The sequence below is a fragment of the Danio rerio genome, chromosome 1 (genome assembly GCF_052040795.2).
Source record: "Danio rerio strain M-AB ecotype USA chromosome 1, GRCz13ab, whole genome shotgun sequence".
Taxonomy (NCBI): Eukaryota; Metazoa; Chordata; class Actinopteri; order Cypriniformes; family Danionidae; genus Danio; species Danio rerio.
This window is the reverse complement of record NC_141021.1, coordinates 55,924,477-55,941,107: the sequence shown is the minus strand read 5'-3', so window position 1 is coordinate 55,941,107 and position 16,631 is coordinate 55,924,477. Positions and strand designations below refer to the sequence as shown.

At 32.4% G+C, this 16,631-nt stretch overlaps 1 protein-coding gene and 2 long non-coding RNA genes across 15 annotated transcripts in view; 2 read left to right on the top strand and 1 right to left on the bottom strand.

Annotated features, from left to right (window-relative positions):
• The window catches only part of LOC108190370 (uncharacterized), a 124,126-nt gene extending 118,892 nt beyond the window's left edge, over positions 1-5,234 (bottom strand). For 3 of the 8 annotated variants that reach the window (XR_015477217.1, XR_015477216.1, XR_015477212.1), the window contains exon 1: positions 4,953-5,199. This is a non-coding gene — a long non-coding RNA (uncharacterized LOC108190370). Of the gene's footprint in view, positions 1-759; positions 937-4,952 lie in introns of all 8 variants that reach the window. The other 5 variants (XR_015477210.1, XR_015477208.1, XR_015477214.1 and 2 more) reach the window with 3 other exon arrangements.
• LOC147847018 (uncharacterized) overlaps positions 1-16,631 on the top strand; it is a 919,394-nt gene that overhangs the window by 463,960 nt on the left and 438,803 nt on the right. The window lies entirely within an intron of this gene.
• On the top strand, positions 168-16,330 carry elmod2 (ELMO/CED-12 domain containing 2). 6 transcript variants are annotated; one of them, XR_015475747.1, is made up of 10 exons: positions 168-249; positions 801-948; positions 3,619-3,647; positions 3,735-3,832; positions 5,851-5,980; positions 6,067-6,200; positions 7,603-7,671; positions 7,787-7,920; positions 11,762-15,291; positions 15,338-16,330. XR_015475747.1 is itself a non-coding variant. In NM_001204132.1 (9 exons), exons 2-9 carry the CDS (start codon positions 804-806, stop codon positions 11,917-11,919), a joined length of 897 nt encoding a protein of 298 aa, NP_001191061.1. In that variant the 5' UTR covers positions 212-249; positions 801-803; the 3' UTR covers positions 11,920-16,330. The 6 variants fall into 6 exon arrangements, 2 of the variants coding, with proteins under 2 accessions (NP_001191061.1, XP_087091778.1); XR_015475746.1 differs by having other exon boundaries at positions 11,762-15,614; positions 15,672-16,330; XR_015475744.1 differs by having other exon boundaries at positions 217-708.

The window sequence follows — 16,631 nt, the reverse complement described above, 5'->3', positions numbered from 1 at the left end:
ACTGCACAATGTAAATCTGCAAATGACTCAATAGCGCTGTATACAATGCAATATATGTTTAATCCTTGCGCTATTTTTAAGTGAATGTGATTGGAGTCAATTCGATTGAGTTAGAGTCGACTCTGATTATCGAATCCTAATTTTGGATTTGGAAACTGAACACCCCTACTTGCGCCCTCTGAGATGGTCAACGGTTCAGTTCTGCGCATGCGCACCAATACGAATCATTTCCGGGAGAGGACACTGCTGGTAAGTGTGATCCATACAGTTATCGGACTCAATAAAATCTTTCCCATTTGTCGTTAAATGCCAGAAAAACATGGCTTGAATCGATACAAACAATATAAGCGTCAAGTGAACCGCGTCTTCAGTTGAATTCACGCTGCTTGTTAATTGTTTTGTTTACGTCTGTCTCGTGCACGAGCAACCTGTTGTGCTGTCCAGCTTATTTTCCGAAGCTTTATCCGACACTTTGTCCGATTTGATGCTGAATTGCGCAAACAAGGGTCATGCACACGTCTTATTGGTCAGAGATACAACTAATGGCAGTTCTCAGAAAAATATCAGAATGTCTTCACAGAGTACAAGGATCATTCGCACTGAATCAAGTGTACATCAGTGATGTGTAGCTCCAGAGACAGCGTGGACCGCTTGCATGAGCTGTGTGCTGTTTATTATGAGAAACGCCATACGAACTGTCCATCCTGTGTATGTTATACATGTCTAAATGATCAGATGCATGCATTAGGAGGAACGTACGTTTGCTGAATGACGCTTATCTGGGGGTGCTTGTGTTTCAGAGGATGCTGGGATATATCTGGCAGTGTTTCTATTCCTCCTGTCTGCGCTTCTGGTTGAAGTGGTTCCTTCGGCTGGTCACGGGAAGATGTGAACTTCAGCGCATTTGTGCCCGATGCAAAGCTGGAGCTCTGAGGACTTCACAGATAGGTGATTATGATGATGATCGATTTATCTTTAAAACTATGATGTTCAAATAATATGATGTTCAAATACTACATTTTAGTGACATTTTAAGCACTAATAATTTGTGCTAGATTAGTTTGTCAGATGGTTATCATTGCCATACTTTTTGATGCAACAAAAATACATCCTACATTTCTGCACAAAAAAGTTTCTTTACAAATATGTATGTTTATTTACCAATGTGCAGTTAAACTTTAAGCTATTACAGTTTTATATACGATGTAATGAGATTGGAATTATAGAAATACGAAAAAAATATTTATTTTTTAAATGCTAATTTATTATCATCCATCTTAAAAAAACTAACAAAAACAAAAAAAAATTGGCAATCTGTAAAAACTGTAGCCTATATGCAATTAACAAACTTGCCAGCTCATTTCCTCAGTCAGAATTTGTCCATTTTAAATAATAAAAGCCTTCTTTTAAAGGTTATTTTATTAGTTTTTCTTCTTAAAGCCATCTTCTCTTGGTTATTTCACAATTTATGATGGCATACTATCAAAAATGAGATAAATGAGCTTATATATGGGCCAAATTCTGGGTTTTATCATAAGGGGGTGGGTCTTTTAAACCACCCGAACCCACCCTGGCTATGGGGCTGAGAAAGAGTACAGCTGCGGCCGGAAGTTAACGAGTTTTATTTATCAATTTACACTGTATTTTATTAATGTCTACCCCTATCCCAACCTTTCAGTAGTGTAAAAACAGTAATTATACAGAGTATTATTCACATTATTTATTTAATCGCCCAGTGAATTCTGTGTTATTAACATCTACCTCAGCCCTAACAAACCCAACCCTCACAAAAACATAAAAACATTAATTATTGTTATACAGTGTCACAAAAGTTGTGCTACACTGATGCGAGTATCCGCAGCTGTATCCCATCTAGACTTTACCATTTTCTTCCGCCCACAATGATGGTAAAGTCTAGATAGGATACAGCTGTGGATACGCACATCAATATAGCAGCATTTTTGTAACACTCTATATAATAGTAATTAAAACAAATTTAAGTATAGTGACGTTGTGTTTGGGGTTTATGGTAGGGTTAGATGTTAAAACATACAATTTATTGGGTAATTTAATAACATAATACTCGGTACAACTACTGTTTTTACATTATTGTGACGGTTGGCTTGGGGTAGGGGAAGACGTTAATAAAATACAATAAATGAGAAATATAATAAATAGGTAACACTTTACAATAAGGTTCATTAGTTATTGCATTTACTAACATGAACTAATCATGAACAACACATGTACAGCATTTATTAATCATAATTAAACATTCACTAATGCATTATTAACATCCAAGTCCATGCTTGTTAACATTAGTTAATGCACCATGAGTTAACATGAACTAACATTGAACTACTGTATTTTCATTACCTAACGTTAACCAACATGAACAAATACAGTAGTAAATGTATTGTTCATTGTTTGTTCATCTTAGTAAATGCATTAATTAACATTAACTAATGAACCTTATTGTAAAGTGTGACCAATAAATAATTTTAATAAGTCTTGTTAACTTGCAGCCGCAACGGTATTTGATCTAGCAGCAACTTACGACAACTGCGTTTTAAATTATGGGTCGCACTTCCGGTTTGACGAATGTAACTTAACTTTAAAACAAGTCATTTTTAAAAAGATTGTGCTACAACTTAGATGATAAAATAATATTGTATTTTTCCCTGTAAATACTATAGTGCTTTTGAATCATAATATAGTAAAGTACTTTAATACGTTGTCATAATATTATAGTTGCTATAGTAACACATCAACTATAATATAAACAAACGACCCACTACTATGGTTTTCCACAACTATAGTGTATATTATTCTACAAAACACCACAGCTTACTGTAGCAAATAATTACATTTTTTTACAGTTTATCAGTTTACTAGAGTTAATAACAGAGTATAGCTTTCAATAAGTGTTGTAAATACTTTTAGAAATGCAGTAAAATATTCTACAGTATGGTTCAAAACACTAGTATTTGCTCTAAATCACAGCAGTGTTTTTTAATGTGTAGATTAATTCATATCCATAGTGAAAAGTGAGTGAGAGCTACATTTGGCTTTTTGCTTTAGATTTATCATCATGAAAATAACGTTACCTGTTAATACTTTAACGTGACGTTAGTTTCTTAAGCACATTTGTGTTCAGAGCTATTTTGAGCTCACTGTGTTTTGTTCCTCCGCATTATTTTCTCTTTGAATTCCCCACAGCATGGTCATGTTCAATATACATCTGTAGTATTGCTGCAGAAAGAATTGTTCTGCTAAAAGTCATTTGTTTATTCTAAGTCGTGTTTAATATTGGATGGATGAACTGTGAGGAGAATAATGACCTTATTGTACTATTTTTTTGCTGAATATTTACAGTTTAACACAAAGCATTATGATGTTGTGTAGAAAAAAGATGGATAGGAGAAGAGAAGCAAATATTGTTTACCTAAAAATGAAAGTTCGGATCATATAGTGACCAATCTAAAGTGATATTTATAATTTTTGGTTTAAATGTATCAGTGTTGTATTAACGTGTGTGTGTGTGTGTGTGTGTGTGTGTGTGTGTGTGTGTGTGTGTGTGTGTGTGTGTGTGTGTGTGTGTGTTTTATTTGTTTGTAGAGTATTCTCTGAAATCCTCCAAAAGCAAGGTATGTGTGGCATTGATTTTGCAGTCAGACTGTTAAATTCAGCACTTCATTATCTGTGCATGAACTCTTTACACTATGTTTGTTTAGGTTTTGCAAACAGCTTTATCTGTGAAGCAGAATGAATTGGAGGACCGCCTGGCTCAAATAATACAGGAGAAGAGAATCAAGGAGCAGAAAGACCCCACGTAAGGGCCCCTATTATGCAAAAATCACTTTTTTAAGAGTTTTAAACACAGTTGTCTGGCTGCAAAGTGTGAAAATATCCAAGCGCTTGTATTTTCTAAATAATCACACTTGATTAAAAACTTTTTGATTTGACATTTACGTGTCGTAAGAGGGGGAAAGGCCCGCCCACTAGTGACCATCTCTCCCTAATTGGCTTGTTAAGTGGTGACGTGTTTGTGACGTATGTAATACTGTTTCCGGGTCCAAGCCGCCATTCATTTGAGTGGAGAAATCATTCGTTTATGATCACTTTTTATTCCTATCACACATTATAGTTAATTTTACATAAAGTCATAGTGTACACAACAATCTCTGGGCTTGCTGCATAAAAAATACCAAAAATTTAACAATATATAAAACAATGAATTACTTTCTGGCCATCGGATATTAGGCATGGACATATATATTGCAATCTTGACTTTCGAAAGTATTAAATTGCTTTGTAAACGTTGATTATTACCATATCATGAGTCTCCCCATTCAGTTGAATAGAGCACTTGGACCCGGAAGCCGCTCCCTGTGACGTCACACTTAACAAGCGGATTAGCATAACTAGCCCTGAGTGAGAAGCAGTCATCCGCTATTAGAGTTTTTTTATTTGTTGCTTTGTCTGTGTTTGTTACAAGTAAATGTATATAATAATTATATCAGGATTTAATACCAGTTTTACAAGCAAAAATAATAATATGAAAAGCCAGAAGAAGATCTACAAACAAAAAAAAACAAAGAAAAAAAAAACCTGGCCTTGAAAACACAAAGCCAAAGAAACCATTAGCCTTTACAATGTATGTATTATCTCAGCTCAACACATTTATAATTAAACAGCAACAATAAATAATCATGTATATGCTACTCTATGCTGAATTTCGGTGTCTCTATATTTCTCTTTCTTATTTGGCTTTTTTTTTTTTGCAAATGACAGCATTTTACTTAAATTCACAGCCACACACACACACACAAATATACTTTACACAATCACTTGTATAATACTGTGTAACACACAAACATTGTATTTCACAAGAATTACTACTAGTTTAAATCAAGTTATAATGAAAACAATGTAAAAACACACAAACTCACCAAGGAAATCATTCAAAATCAAAAGCACTCGTGTGCAGATTTCACTCTTAAGATACAAATCTTGTTTTTCTCTCAATCCTTAATTAAAAATATATAATGTAAATCATTTCAACATCTTATTAACGGTAAAATTTCACAGTAAATACGCATTTAAAACATTAAAAAATATAAATCTAATACTTTTCTACTGTTAATAATATAACAACTCTGCATTTCTTTGCAAACACTGAATCACCATAGCAACGGTAAACACAAGCTAACAGACAAGAGAGATTTGTTATTGTTTGTAAAGCTGATCTGCTGCTATCTGCTTGTTAAGTGTGATGTCACGCGAAGCGGCGTCCGGGTCCAAGCGCTCTATTAAACTGAATGGGGAGACTCATGAAATGGTAATAATCAACATTTACAAAGCGATTTAATACTTTCGAAAATCCCGATAGCCCGATATGTCCATGCCTAATATCCGATGGCCAGAAAGTGATTTATTGTTTTATAAATTGTAAAATATTTGGTATTTGTTATGCAGCAAGCCCAGAGATTGTTGTGTACACTATGACTTTATGTAAAATTAACTTTAATGTGTGATAGGAATAAAACATGACCATAAACAAGTGATTTCTCCACTCAAATAAATGGCGGCTTGGACCCGCAAACAATATTACATACGACACCACTTAACAAGCGGATAGTGGAAGGTACGATGATGTCATTCCAAAGCACTACTTCCTTGGATGCTGTATAACACTCTATTATAAATTATATATATAATTAAATAATTATAATATATTATTTAATCGAGTGTTTAGCCGATGTTTTTTCTCATATTTATAAGGTTATTTCTATTTGCTCAATCGCTGTGTACTACCCACTAGTAACCTGGGTTACACGTCACTTACAGGTTTAAGGTCAATCTTCGTCAGTGCTTGTTACAAATAAACGGATATAATGAGCTGTTTGAGGAGGTGGAAGAGCTGAGGAAGAAGGTGTTTGACTCTGAAAATGAACAACATGAGAACATGCTTCTGAAGGTGATGGATTTGTTGATTATAAAGTCAGTTTTTTTTTTTATCTGGATTTAATTTGAGTATTGGAATAGTGTGTGTTCGTTTTCCAGCTTTGGGATTTGCTGATGCCGTCAGTAAAGCTGGAATCCAGGATCACCAAGCAGTGGGGAAACATCGGCTTTCAGGGCGACGATCCCAAGACGGATTTCAGAGGCATGGGGATGCTGGGACTCACAAACCTGCTGTAGGTCATGTTTGTTCTCATTGCTTGAGGAGAGTTCATCAAAATTGAAAATGTACTGCTGATTTGCTCATTCTAAGGTCATCGAAGATGTAGGTGACTTGTTTCTTTAGTAAGGCATTAAAGCAGATCTTTTATGCCCCTTTTATAAGATGTAAAATAATTCTCCGATGTCCCTTGAGTGCGTGTATGAAGTTTCAAATCAAAATATTCCCAAATTATTGTTTTATAACTGACCCGTTTAGACTTTGATCCTAATTGTGCTGTTTTGGTAATCGTCGCTTTAAATTCTAATGAGATTGTGCTCTTTTTTTCAGAAGAAGGTGGAGCTACAAATGCCTGTGTGTCAGCATAGCAGCAGATTATAATGTTATAAGTGATGATGTTATAAATCAGATTCAGTATCTTGCACGGACTGATCATTTAACTTCATAAGACCTCAGTGTGTCATCAGGAGCCAGACGTTTTCCTTTTGTATTGCTTGTATGTGATTCTTTTGACTCAAAGTGCTGAAAACTACGGAAGCCCATTCCTGCCACTGAATAAAAAAATATCAAAAACAATGAAAAAAAATTATGAAGTCGCAATTTTAAGTTATAAAGTCAGAATTCTGAGTAATTAAATCTAAATTCTGAGTTAAAAAGTCAGAAATCTGAGTTTGAGTCAGAATTCGGAGTTATTAAGTCAGAATTGCAAGTTATAAAGTCCGAATTCTGAGTTATTAAGTCAGAATTGCGAGTTATTAGATCAGAATTCTGAGTAATAAAGTCACTTTTGGGAGTTATATAGTCAGACTTCTGAGTTATAGTCACAATTCTAACTTAATAACTTGCAATTCTGACTTAAACTAGAGAATTGCGACTTTATAACTCAGAATTCTAACTTAATAACTAACTAAGGTGTAATCACCTTTTCAGACAGACAAAATAACATCATTTAAAAAATGGTCCAAAAAGAAAAATAATGTTATTTTGTCTGAAATATAATGAAAAGTTGATTACAAAAAAATTCTAAAAAATAACAATAAAAAAGATGTTTTATTATTTATTTTCCCCCCATTTGACTGTCAAGGTATCAATAATATGCTACACTTTCTTCTGAACAAAACATCGATCAAACAAATGTTCAATGTCTGAAAAAAAGTTGATCAGAAAAAATGTCTAAAAATAATAAATAAAATAATACAACAACAACAAAAAATATTATTACTTTTCCCCATTCGACTGTCTAGGTAGCGATAATCTGTTACACCTTCTTCTTTGAACATTTGTTTTAATGGTGTTATTCTGTCTCTGGATGAAAAATTGATGACAAAGTTGATGACAAAAAGCTGAATTGAATAAATAACAACTTAAAGCTGTCATTCTTTCACACCAGTGTTAACATTTATTGTTTTTGTCCACAGTTTTTTCAGTGAGAAACACACAGACGCAGCCCGGCAGGTTCTGTCACATGCAAATCACCCCACACTCGGGTCAGTCCTCGATCAGAAACATCATATCAGCACTATCAATCTGCTCTTTTTATTATTCATAACTCATGTGTGTGTATTTGTTTGTGTTTTTTTGTGTGTGCGTGTGTGCGTGCAGGTATTCATATGCCATCGTGGGCATCAATCTGACAGAGATGGCCTACAGTTTAATGAAGTCGGATGCTCTGAAGCTTCATTTCTATAACAGTGTGTCTGGAAAAGCAGAAATGCAGCACTTCCATCAGTTCTACTGTGAGTGAGCTCTAGATGACCTCTCTTTTATACAAATGTGGAAACACTTTGTGTTTAAAATGGCTCGATTAAAAAGTCAATGTTGTTTGAGTGAACCTCACAAAATGTCAATTAAGTGAAAAATTAAACTAAGCTTAAATTGAGTGAGAAACTTCTGTGTAATAATATCATCATTCAAATGAAATGCAGTATAAAAACCTTTTTAAACAAATGTTAACACTTTACAATAAGGTTGTATTAGTTAATGCATTTACTAACATGAACAAACACTGAACAATACATGTATTACAGTAAATACTGTGCTGTTGTTGATGATTAGTTCACATTAGTAAATGCATTAACTAATGAACCCTTAATTTAAAGTGTGACCAAAAATATTATTAAAAACTTTTTCATTTATAAATGCATATCAATTAAAGAGCAAAAAAGGGTTTCAATGTTAATAAAATTTAAATGTTCTATTTAAAAAAATGTGGAATGGAGTAAAAAATCAGCATAGAATTATTGTGATAGACTAATAATAGCAGTGCTTCCCACACATAGACTTTACTTGGGTGGGCCGTCCAGGCATAATAACAGCCGCACAACTATATTTAGTGACAGGTTGTTGTTTTTTTACTAATATTATCATCCTCTCACACTTTTTTTTTTTTTTTGTATCCGCCCACTATAACAAAACATCCACCAGTGATTAAGTAGTGGAAAATCTTCTCTCCTTTACCCATTTCGTACTGCTCCATCTGTGTGCACGAGAACTGTCAACACTCCCACAGACAGTCTCATGTGCTCTGCAGACCCACAGAGACGCACGTTAATTTAATGTGCACAGCCGCGAGAGTGAGAGACATTAAATAATTAATTATTTACTCTAATCGACAAAAAATTTACCAAACACTGGAGAGGACAAAATGACATCTAAATTGGCTGCAGAATATTTGTACACCTTTAAAAATGGTCTCATTTAAATAATCTACACGTTTCTATCTTATAATTATTATAATTTTTAGACATTTATTCATTTTCTTGTCGGCTTAGTCCCTTTATTAATCTGGGGTCGCCACAGCGGAATGAACCGCCAACTTGTTCAACATATTTTACGCAGCGTATGCCCTTCCAGCTGCAATCCATCACTGGGAAACATCCATACACTCTCATTCTCACACTCACACACACACTGCTAACAATTTAGCTTACCCAATTCACCTGTAGCGCATGTCTTTGGACAAGTGGGGGAAACCTGAGCACATGGAGGAAACCCACGCAAACTTGGGGAGAACTTGCAAACTCCACATAGAAATGCCAGCTGACCGAGCCAAGGCTCGAACCAGCGACCCTCTTGCTGTGAGGTGACAGCACTGCCTTCTGTGCCACTGCGTCTCCACTTCTGAGATATTGTCTGGTTATATAATTTTTGTTCTGTCATTTTTTTCTCATTTGCTGTATATTTTATTAATTTGATAATGTCAATATATTACATGTTTTATACATCTAAAATGCTTTGGCAATACTGAACAAAGTGTCATGCCAATAAAGCAACATGAACTTGAATAAGAGATGGAGAGAGGCAGATTTGACCTGTCAGTGGGTGCTCATGGCTCCTGAATAGCAGAAGAGAAATTTATTTCAACAGTCTTTTTTTTTTAATTTAACCCAATTTAAAAGAAAGTTAAGAGAAGAAAGAAATTTTAAACAGATAATAATAAAAAATAGTGTTAAAAATCAAATTATGTTTAGTTTGTCGCATATAGTTAACTCTTTATGTGCTGTAGGTTAATGGTGTGTTTCAATCCGGCTACCACCGCAAGTACATTTCTGACCTGTGGGAAGCACTAAATATTCAGTTTAAAAAATGTATATAAAAATACTGTAGAGAAAACACTTTTTTACTTTAGAAAATACTGTAAATACATCTAAATGGAGCACACATCTAAATTATGTTTTATTTTCTAATGAAGAAATACAAATAAAGAAGAAATAGGAAACTGTGAAACTATTATGACAACTAATTTAAAAAAACAGAAATGGTGTGGAAAAAAGTGCTTGTGTAGATACGTTTTAAAATCAGTAGAGATGCATTTTTTATTTTCTAATGACTTATTATTGCAATTATTGTGACAGTATAATTGCATACCTGTCAACATTGGGATTTGAAAGGAAGGGATCCCCTCCCAAAAACACACAAAAAAAATAAATAAATTCCCCAAATTACTAAATCTGTTCATCTGGAGCCATTTCATTGTAAACAGTTAAAACGGTATAATATGTTTATTATTATAATTTTTATGATTATTAATATTATTAATACTAAGGATAGAATAAATAGTAGACATGCAAATAAATTAAAGTTAAGCCTATTAAAGTTAATAGCTATTATTAAAAAAATCTAATCTCTTGAACCTTTTCTTCACTGTATAATTTAAACATTCTGATTATAGAGCAACGAATGGATCTCACATTTAGACTTTTCATTTGATTACATTAAATAACAGAAGTGTCACTTTAAAAATGCGCAAATCCATAGTGAAAGACTTTGATTGATTGCTAACCGGTTATGCACATTTTAAGACAAAATTAGTTGTGTTAAAAATAATAGTTATTATATTATTTATATCATTATATTATTTATGTTATATAATATTAGTAGTATTATTATTATGTGTACATGTCTGTTCAAACACGCACCCAAAACCCAGAGCATGCATTTTCCCTTTGCTTTAAATCATGTATACAGAATGCTTTTGAGAAACAGCGTCTGTTGATCATTGTGGAGCGCATCTGACAGTCACCTACTGCTACATCAACTGACTGTTTTTAGGATTGCATAGAAGGGGCAACAGCACCTGTAATGGAAAGGAAGGAAATCTCATCACTTTTATATTTATTTCAAAGTGTTTTCATGCCTAAATGAACAGAAAGCACAAAACAGATTAACATTTTAAAGCAAGAGATGCCCCCTGGTGGTTCGGCTCTTTGATGTTTATTGCCACCCTTCATAGAAAGATTACAAATATGGAAAAATAGCTCTACTGGATGATATTGGGATAAAATTGTAAAATACAGGAGAATCCCAGGAAAAACAGGAAGAAAGGTATGTATAATTGTGATAGAACACTATTGTGCGCACTAATTAAATTATTAAAATATATAAATAAGTTAATTCTTTACAGTATGTGCCTAATATATTGGAAAAAATATCATATTATTTAATGTATTTGAAAATATTCTTTAGTATATATTTTTTTGTATTTCCTTGATGTCTTTAAAAGTGCATAATCACAATTTTTATATGTATATTTACATATAATTTTTATTTGTATATGAGTGTATACAGTTGATTCAAAATGATTCGCCCTCATGAATTTTTCACAGTATGTCTGATAATATTTGTTCTTCTGGAGAAAGTCTTATTTGTTTTATTTCTGCAAGAATAAAAGCAGTTTAAAAAATGTTAAAACCATTTTAAGGTCAATATTATTAGCCCCCTTACGTAATATTTGTTTTCGATAGTCTACAGAACAAACCATCATTATACAATGACTTGACTAATTACCCTGACCTGCCTAGTTAACCTAATTAACCTAGTTAAGCTTTTAAATCTATGATCTTGAAAAATATCTAGTAAAATATTATTTACTGTCATGGCAAAGATAAAATAAATCAGTTATTAGAGATGAGTTATTAAAACTATTATGTTTAGAAATGTGTTGAAAAAGTCTCTCAGGAAAAAATTACAGGGGCTCTAATAATTCAGACGTCAACTGTATAATATAATTATCATAATAAATCAAGCTTAAAGATAATAAGAATAATACATTTGACTCCTCTATTTCCCTGTCTGTAGGTTACCTGGCGTACGAGTTCGATAAGTTCTGGTTGCAGGAGGAGCCGGAGAGCATCATGGAGTTTAATCGCTACAGAGAAAAGTTCCACGACAAGGTCAAAGGTCACCTTCAGGAGCCAGAGGTCACACTCACCTTGACCCCAAATCCAGAAAACTGATTCCCAATGCATTCCAGATCAATTCAGAGACAAGACAAACCACAGCCGTTCTGTTTGTTTTGGCTGACTTTTAGTTTAGTTCAACGTGCATGAAACCTTATTTGAATAATAATTAAACTGCGGTGTAAACGGTACATCAAGTGTACATAGCTGGTGGTTTAGCTGCGTTTACCTGGTCAGGGAACAGACTCACACTGTTAAGTATTACTCATAATAAATTAAAGCAAGACACTGCTGGTGAAAAAACTGAATAACTAAAAATGAGCTAATATTTACAACCATACGTCTCCAGTTAATTGACTGATTAAGCAATTGCGAAATGTTTTTTGTATTATTAATGTTTTAAAAATGATGTTTAGACGTCCAATTGAGGCTTTATCTAATTAAATATGATCTCATTTCAAGCAGAAACATCTGAAATCTGGATGAAATTGAGTTAGAAATTGTTTTATTTGTTTTGTTCGAAAGTCGTTTGAGGCCATGCATTAGTAGAATTTTCTTTTTACTTATCACAACTTAATTTAACTCAACATGTTTTATATATCTATAAAAACTGTTCCTAATCTAGAACATCATCTTATATAGACGTCATAGATTCAAGAAAACAACTTATGCCTAAATCACAAAAAAAAACATATCTATGTTATGTTGAGATTACAAGAACATTGTCAACATCACAAGAAAAATATTTTTGTTGATGAAATCACATGAAAATTAGGTCATCATCACTAGACAGACAATTTCAACCAAAATTGTTTTCTTGTGATTGAAACTTAATTTTCACACGATTTCGACAAAAATTAAGTCGTGAACACAAAATACAGATTTTGTTGGGATTGCATGAAAATTAATTTGTGATCATAAGAAAACAACTTTTGGCAAAATATTGTGAATTTTCGACAAACGCTATTTTCTTGTGATCATGACTTATTTTTCATGCGATTCCGACAAGTTGTTTTCCTAAGTCGTAATTGCTAGAAAACTTTTTTCGAAATCATGCAAAAAATTGAACCCTGATCACAAGAAAATAACTTTTGTTGAAATCAATTGGACATATGTGATCACAACTGAATTTTCAAGGGACTTTTCAATGTGATCATAACTTTTCGCATGAGTTCGACAAAAGTTATTTTCTTATGATCACTTAGTTTTCATGCAATTTAAACAAAAGTTGTTTTCTTAAGTGGTGATCACATGAAAATATTGTCGAAATCACATGTAAAACAACTTTTGTTCAAATCATGTGAAAATTTACACTATTTTGACAAATGCTGATTTATTGTGATCATGACAACATAGCAATTTATGTCGAAATTGCATTAAAATTTAGTAGAAACTTTAACTTATACATTGACTCGGCAAAAGCTGTATTGTGATCACAATCAAGTGAAGAGTCAAGATCACAAAATACAGATTTTGTCGAGTCAAAGACAATAATTCACACTATTTTAAAAAAAACTGTTTTATTGTGACCACAAATTAATTTTTGCATGATTTTGACAATTTTTGTTAACTATGTTAACAACAAGTTGTTTTGTGTGATCACAATCAAGCTAAAAGTCGTGATCACAAAATACAGCTTTTGCTGAGATCGTATGAAAATTAAGTCGTGATCACAAGAAAACAACTTTTGTCCAATTCATGCAAAAAGTTATGATAGCAAAATACATATGTTTTCGAAATTGCATAAAAAACTATGTTTTAACTACAAGAATACAACTTTTCTTGAAATTGTGTGAATTTTAAATGTAATTTCCACAACCTAATGTTTATGCAATTTTGAAAAGAGCTCAAAAGTTTTCTTGTGATCACAATTACATTTTCACAAGATTTCAACAAACAATTTTTTCTTAGGGTCGCGAATTATTTTTTTTATGCAATTTCAACAAAAGTTGTTTTATTAAGTCATGGTCTTTAGAAAACCTTTTTCAAAAACACAAAAAAATTTAGTCACAAGACAAAACTTTTCTCGAAATCACATGAAAATTCACAGTATTTCGGCAAAAGTTGTTTTATTATAATCATGACTTAATTTTCATGAAATTTCAACAACAGTAGTTTTCTTATGATTACAAACAACTTAAGATAACTTGTATTAATATCACATAAATATTAAGTCGTAATCACAAAAAAAACAACTTTTGTCAAAATCTTTCGAAAAGTTACGATCACAAAATACAGTCTTTTTCAAAATAGCATGAAAATTAAGTTGTGGTCATAAGAAAACAACTTTTGTCAAAGTCACGTGATCATTTGTTTTAATTTGTGATCACTAGTATCATGCAGAAATTCACACTGTTTCACTATACAAAGTTGTTTTATTGTGGTCGCACCTTCATTTTCGCGTGATTTCAACAAAAGTTGTTTTATTGTGGTCATGACTTAATTTTTATGCAATCTCGACTGAACTTGTATTTTGTGATTACAATCAAGTGACGTCTTGATCACAAAATAAAACTTTTGTCGAGTCAATGTTTAAGTTAACGTTTTGACAATCTTCATGCGATTTCAGTATAAGTTATCATAAGTCATTATCACAAGAAAAACAACTTTTGTCAAAATCACATGAAAATTAATTCATGATCACAAGAAAATCAACTTTTGTTAAAATCACATAGAAATCCACAGTATTTTGACAAAAGGTTTTATTGTAATTACAACTTAATTTTAAACAAACTTAACAAACTACTTTTAATGCGATTTCGACAAAAATTGATTTATTGTGATCACAAACTACTTTTAATGCGATTTCAACAAAAATTGATTTATTGTGATCACAACTTAATTTTAATGCAATTTCAACAAAAGTTGATTTATTGGTATCACAACTTAATTTTGATGCGATTTCGACAAAAGTTGTTTTATTGTGATCACAAACTAATTTTAATGCGATTTCGACAAAAGTTGATTGTGATCACAAACTAATTTTAATGCGATTTCGACAAAAGTTGATTTATTGTGATCACAAACTAATTTTAATGCGATTTCGACAAAAGTTGTTTTATTGTGATCACAACTTAATTTTGATGCGATTTCAACAAAAGTTGATTTATTGGTATCACAACTTTATTTTGATGCGATTTCGACAAAAGTTGTTTTATTGTGATCACAAACTAATTTTAATGCGATTTCGACAAAAGTTGATTGTGATCACAAACTAATTTTAATGCGATTTCGACAAAAGTTGTTTTATTGTGATCACAACTTAATTTTGATGCGATTTCAACAAAAGTTGATTTATTGGTATCACAACTTTATTTTGATGCGATTTCGACAAAAGTTGTTTTATTGTGATCACAAACTAATTTTAATGCGATTTCGACAAAAGTTGATTGTGATCACAAACTAATTTTAATGCGATTGACAAAATTTGTTTTATTGTGATCAGAAACTAATTTTAATGCGATTTCGACAAAAGTTGATTTATTGTGATCACAAACTAATATTAATGCGATTTCGACAAAATTTTATTTATTGTGATCACAAACTAATTTTAATGCGATTTCGACAAAAGTTGATTTATTGGTATCACAACGTCATTTTGATGCGATTTTGGCAAAAGTTGTTTTATTGTGATCACAACTTAATTTTAATACGATTTTGACAAAAGTGGTTTTATTGTGATCATGACGAGAAAACAAGAAAAAGAAATATGATGCATGATCTCTCGCGGCTCTTATAGTTTTGAGACATTAGTGTCAGTTTTTTCAGAGGGGATTACGAGAATCTCTTTTTATCACTACATCATTCAGATAATACTGTGAACAGCCACAAATAAATATTTCAATAAACTGAAATGTGGGGAAAACTTTTTAAGGGACATTTTTGATTTTGTGCAGGAAAAAGACTTCTTGAAGTCTACAAACAAAAAATGTATGAAGAGCATTTTTTTAGACAAACACTTTAAAAGCCCAAAAACTTCTAAAATGCATTAGAAATTACCGATTTTTGCCTGCAGTGTCTGGCCTTAAACATGTTTAAATCAATCTAAACTCCCTTCACACTTGAATGTTTGCTCATGGTCACATTGTTCATCTCAGGAAGCTGACGTTTACGTTCATGTTCATAAGACCTTTAGGAAGATGTTGTTTTCTTGAATATGCAGATGATGATTTGACCTCTTTGCATGATAAAGTGTGTTTAAGTTGTATTAAACCCTGCACAGATCCTTCCCGTGGCCTATATCCAATGATATTTAATAACTGTGTGTGTGTTATAAGTGTGAATATTGTTCTTCAGACCTCAACTCGATTCCAAAGTACAGCATTTGTGTGCACAAGCTGATGTTGACGTGTGACGTCTTATTTATAAACCGTGTTCAAGATGTAACTTTTTATTCCTGACGACCCGATTCATTTTATAGAGGTCATTCCTAATGTTGAAGATTAATAAATCAGTGACTGAATATTAATGTGCCGCGTCTGGTAGTTTTCTTTAGAGGTTTGAATTGTTTACATAAAATATTGAGTTTATATGATTTATTTTTGTTATTGTGTTCAGTAAAATTTATTTATTTATTGGTAAAAATTGACATGAATAAATGAAAGACTTTTATCTTAATAAAAATAATTCCTTACATTTATATAGACACCCAAAGCACTTTTTTGGGGTGGAATCTCCTCATCCTTTACCAGTGTGCAGCATCCATCTAGTTGATGCGACGACAGCCGTATCGCGCCAGACAGCACACCACACACACCAGCCGATTGGTG

What these genes read in the sequence shown, in the direction of transcription:
- elmod2 (XM_087235652.1), top strand. Translation starts at nt 622, where the DNA reads ATGTGTAGCTCCAGAGACAGCGTGGACCGCTTGCATGAGCTGTGTGCT. An exon ending in ATGAGAACATGCTTCTGAAG is followed by an intron (nt 5,981 to 6,066) that starts GTGATGGATTTG and finishes TTCGTTTTCCAG; the next exon opens with CTTTGGGATTTGCTGATGCC. An exon ending in CTGGGACTCACAAACCTGCT is followed by an intron (nt 6,201 to 7,602) that starts GTAGGTCATGTT and finishes TTTTGTCCACAG; the next exon opens with TTTTTTCAGTGAGAAACACA.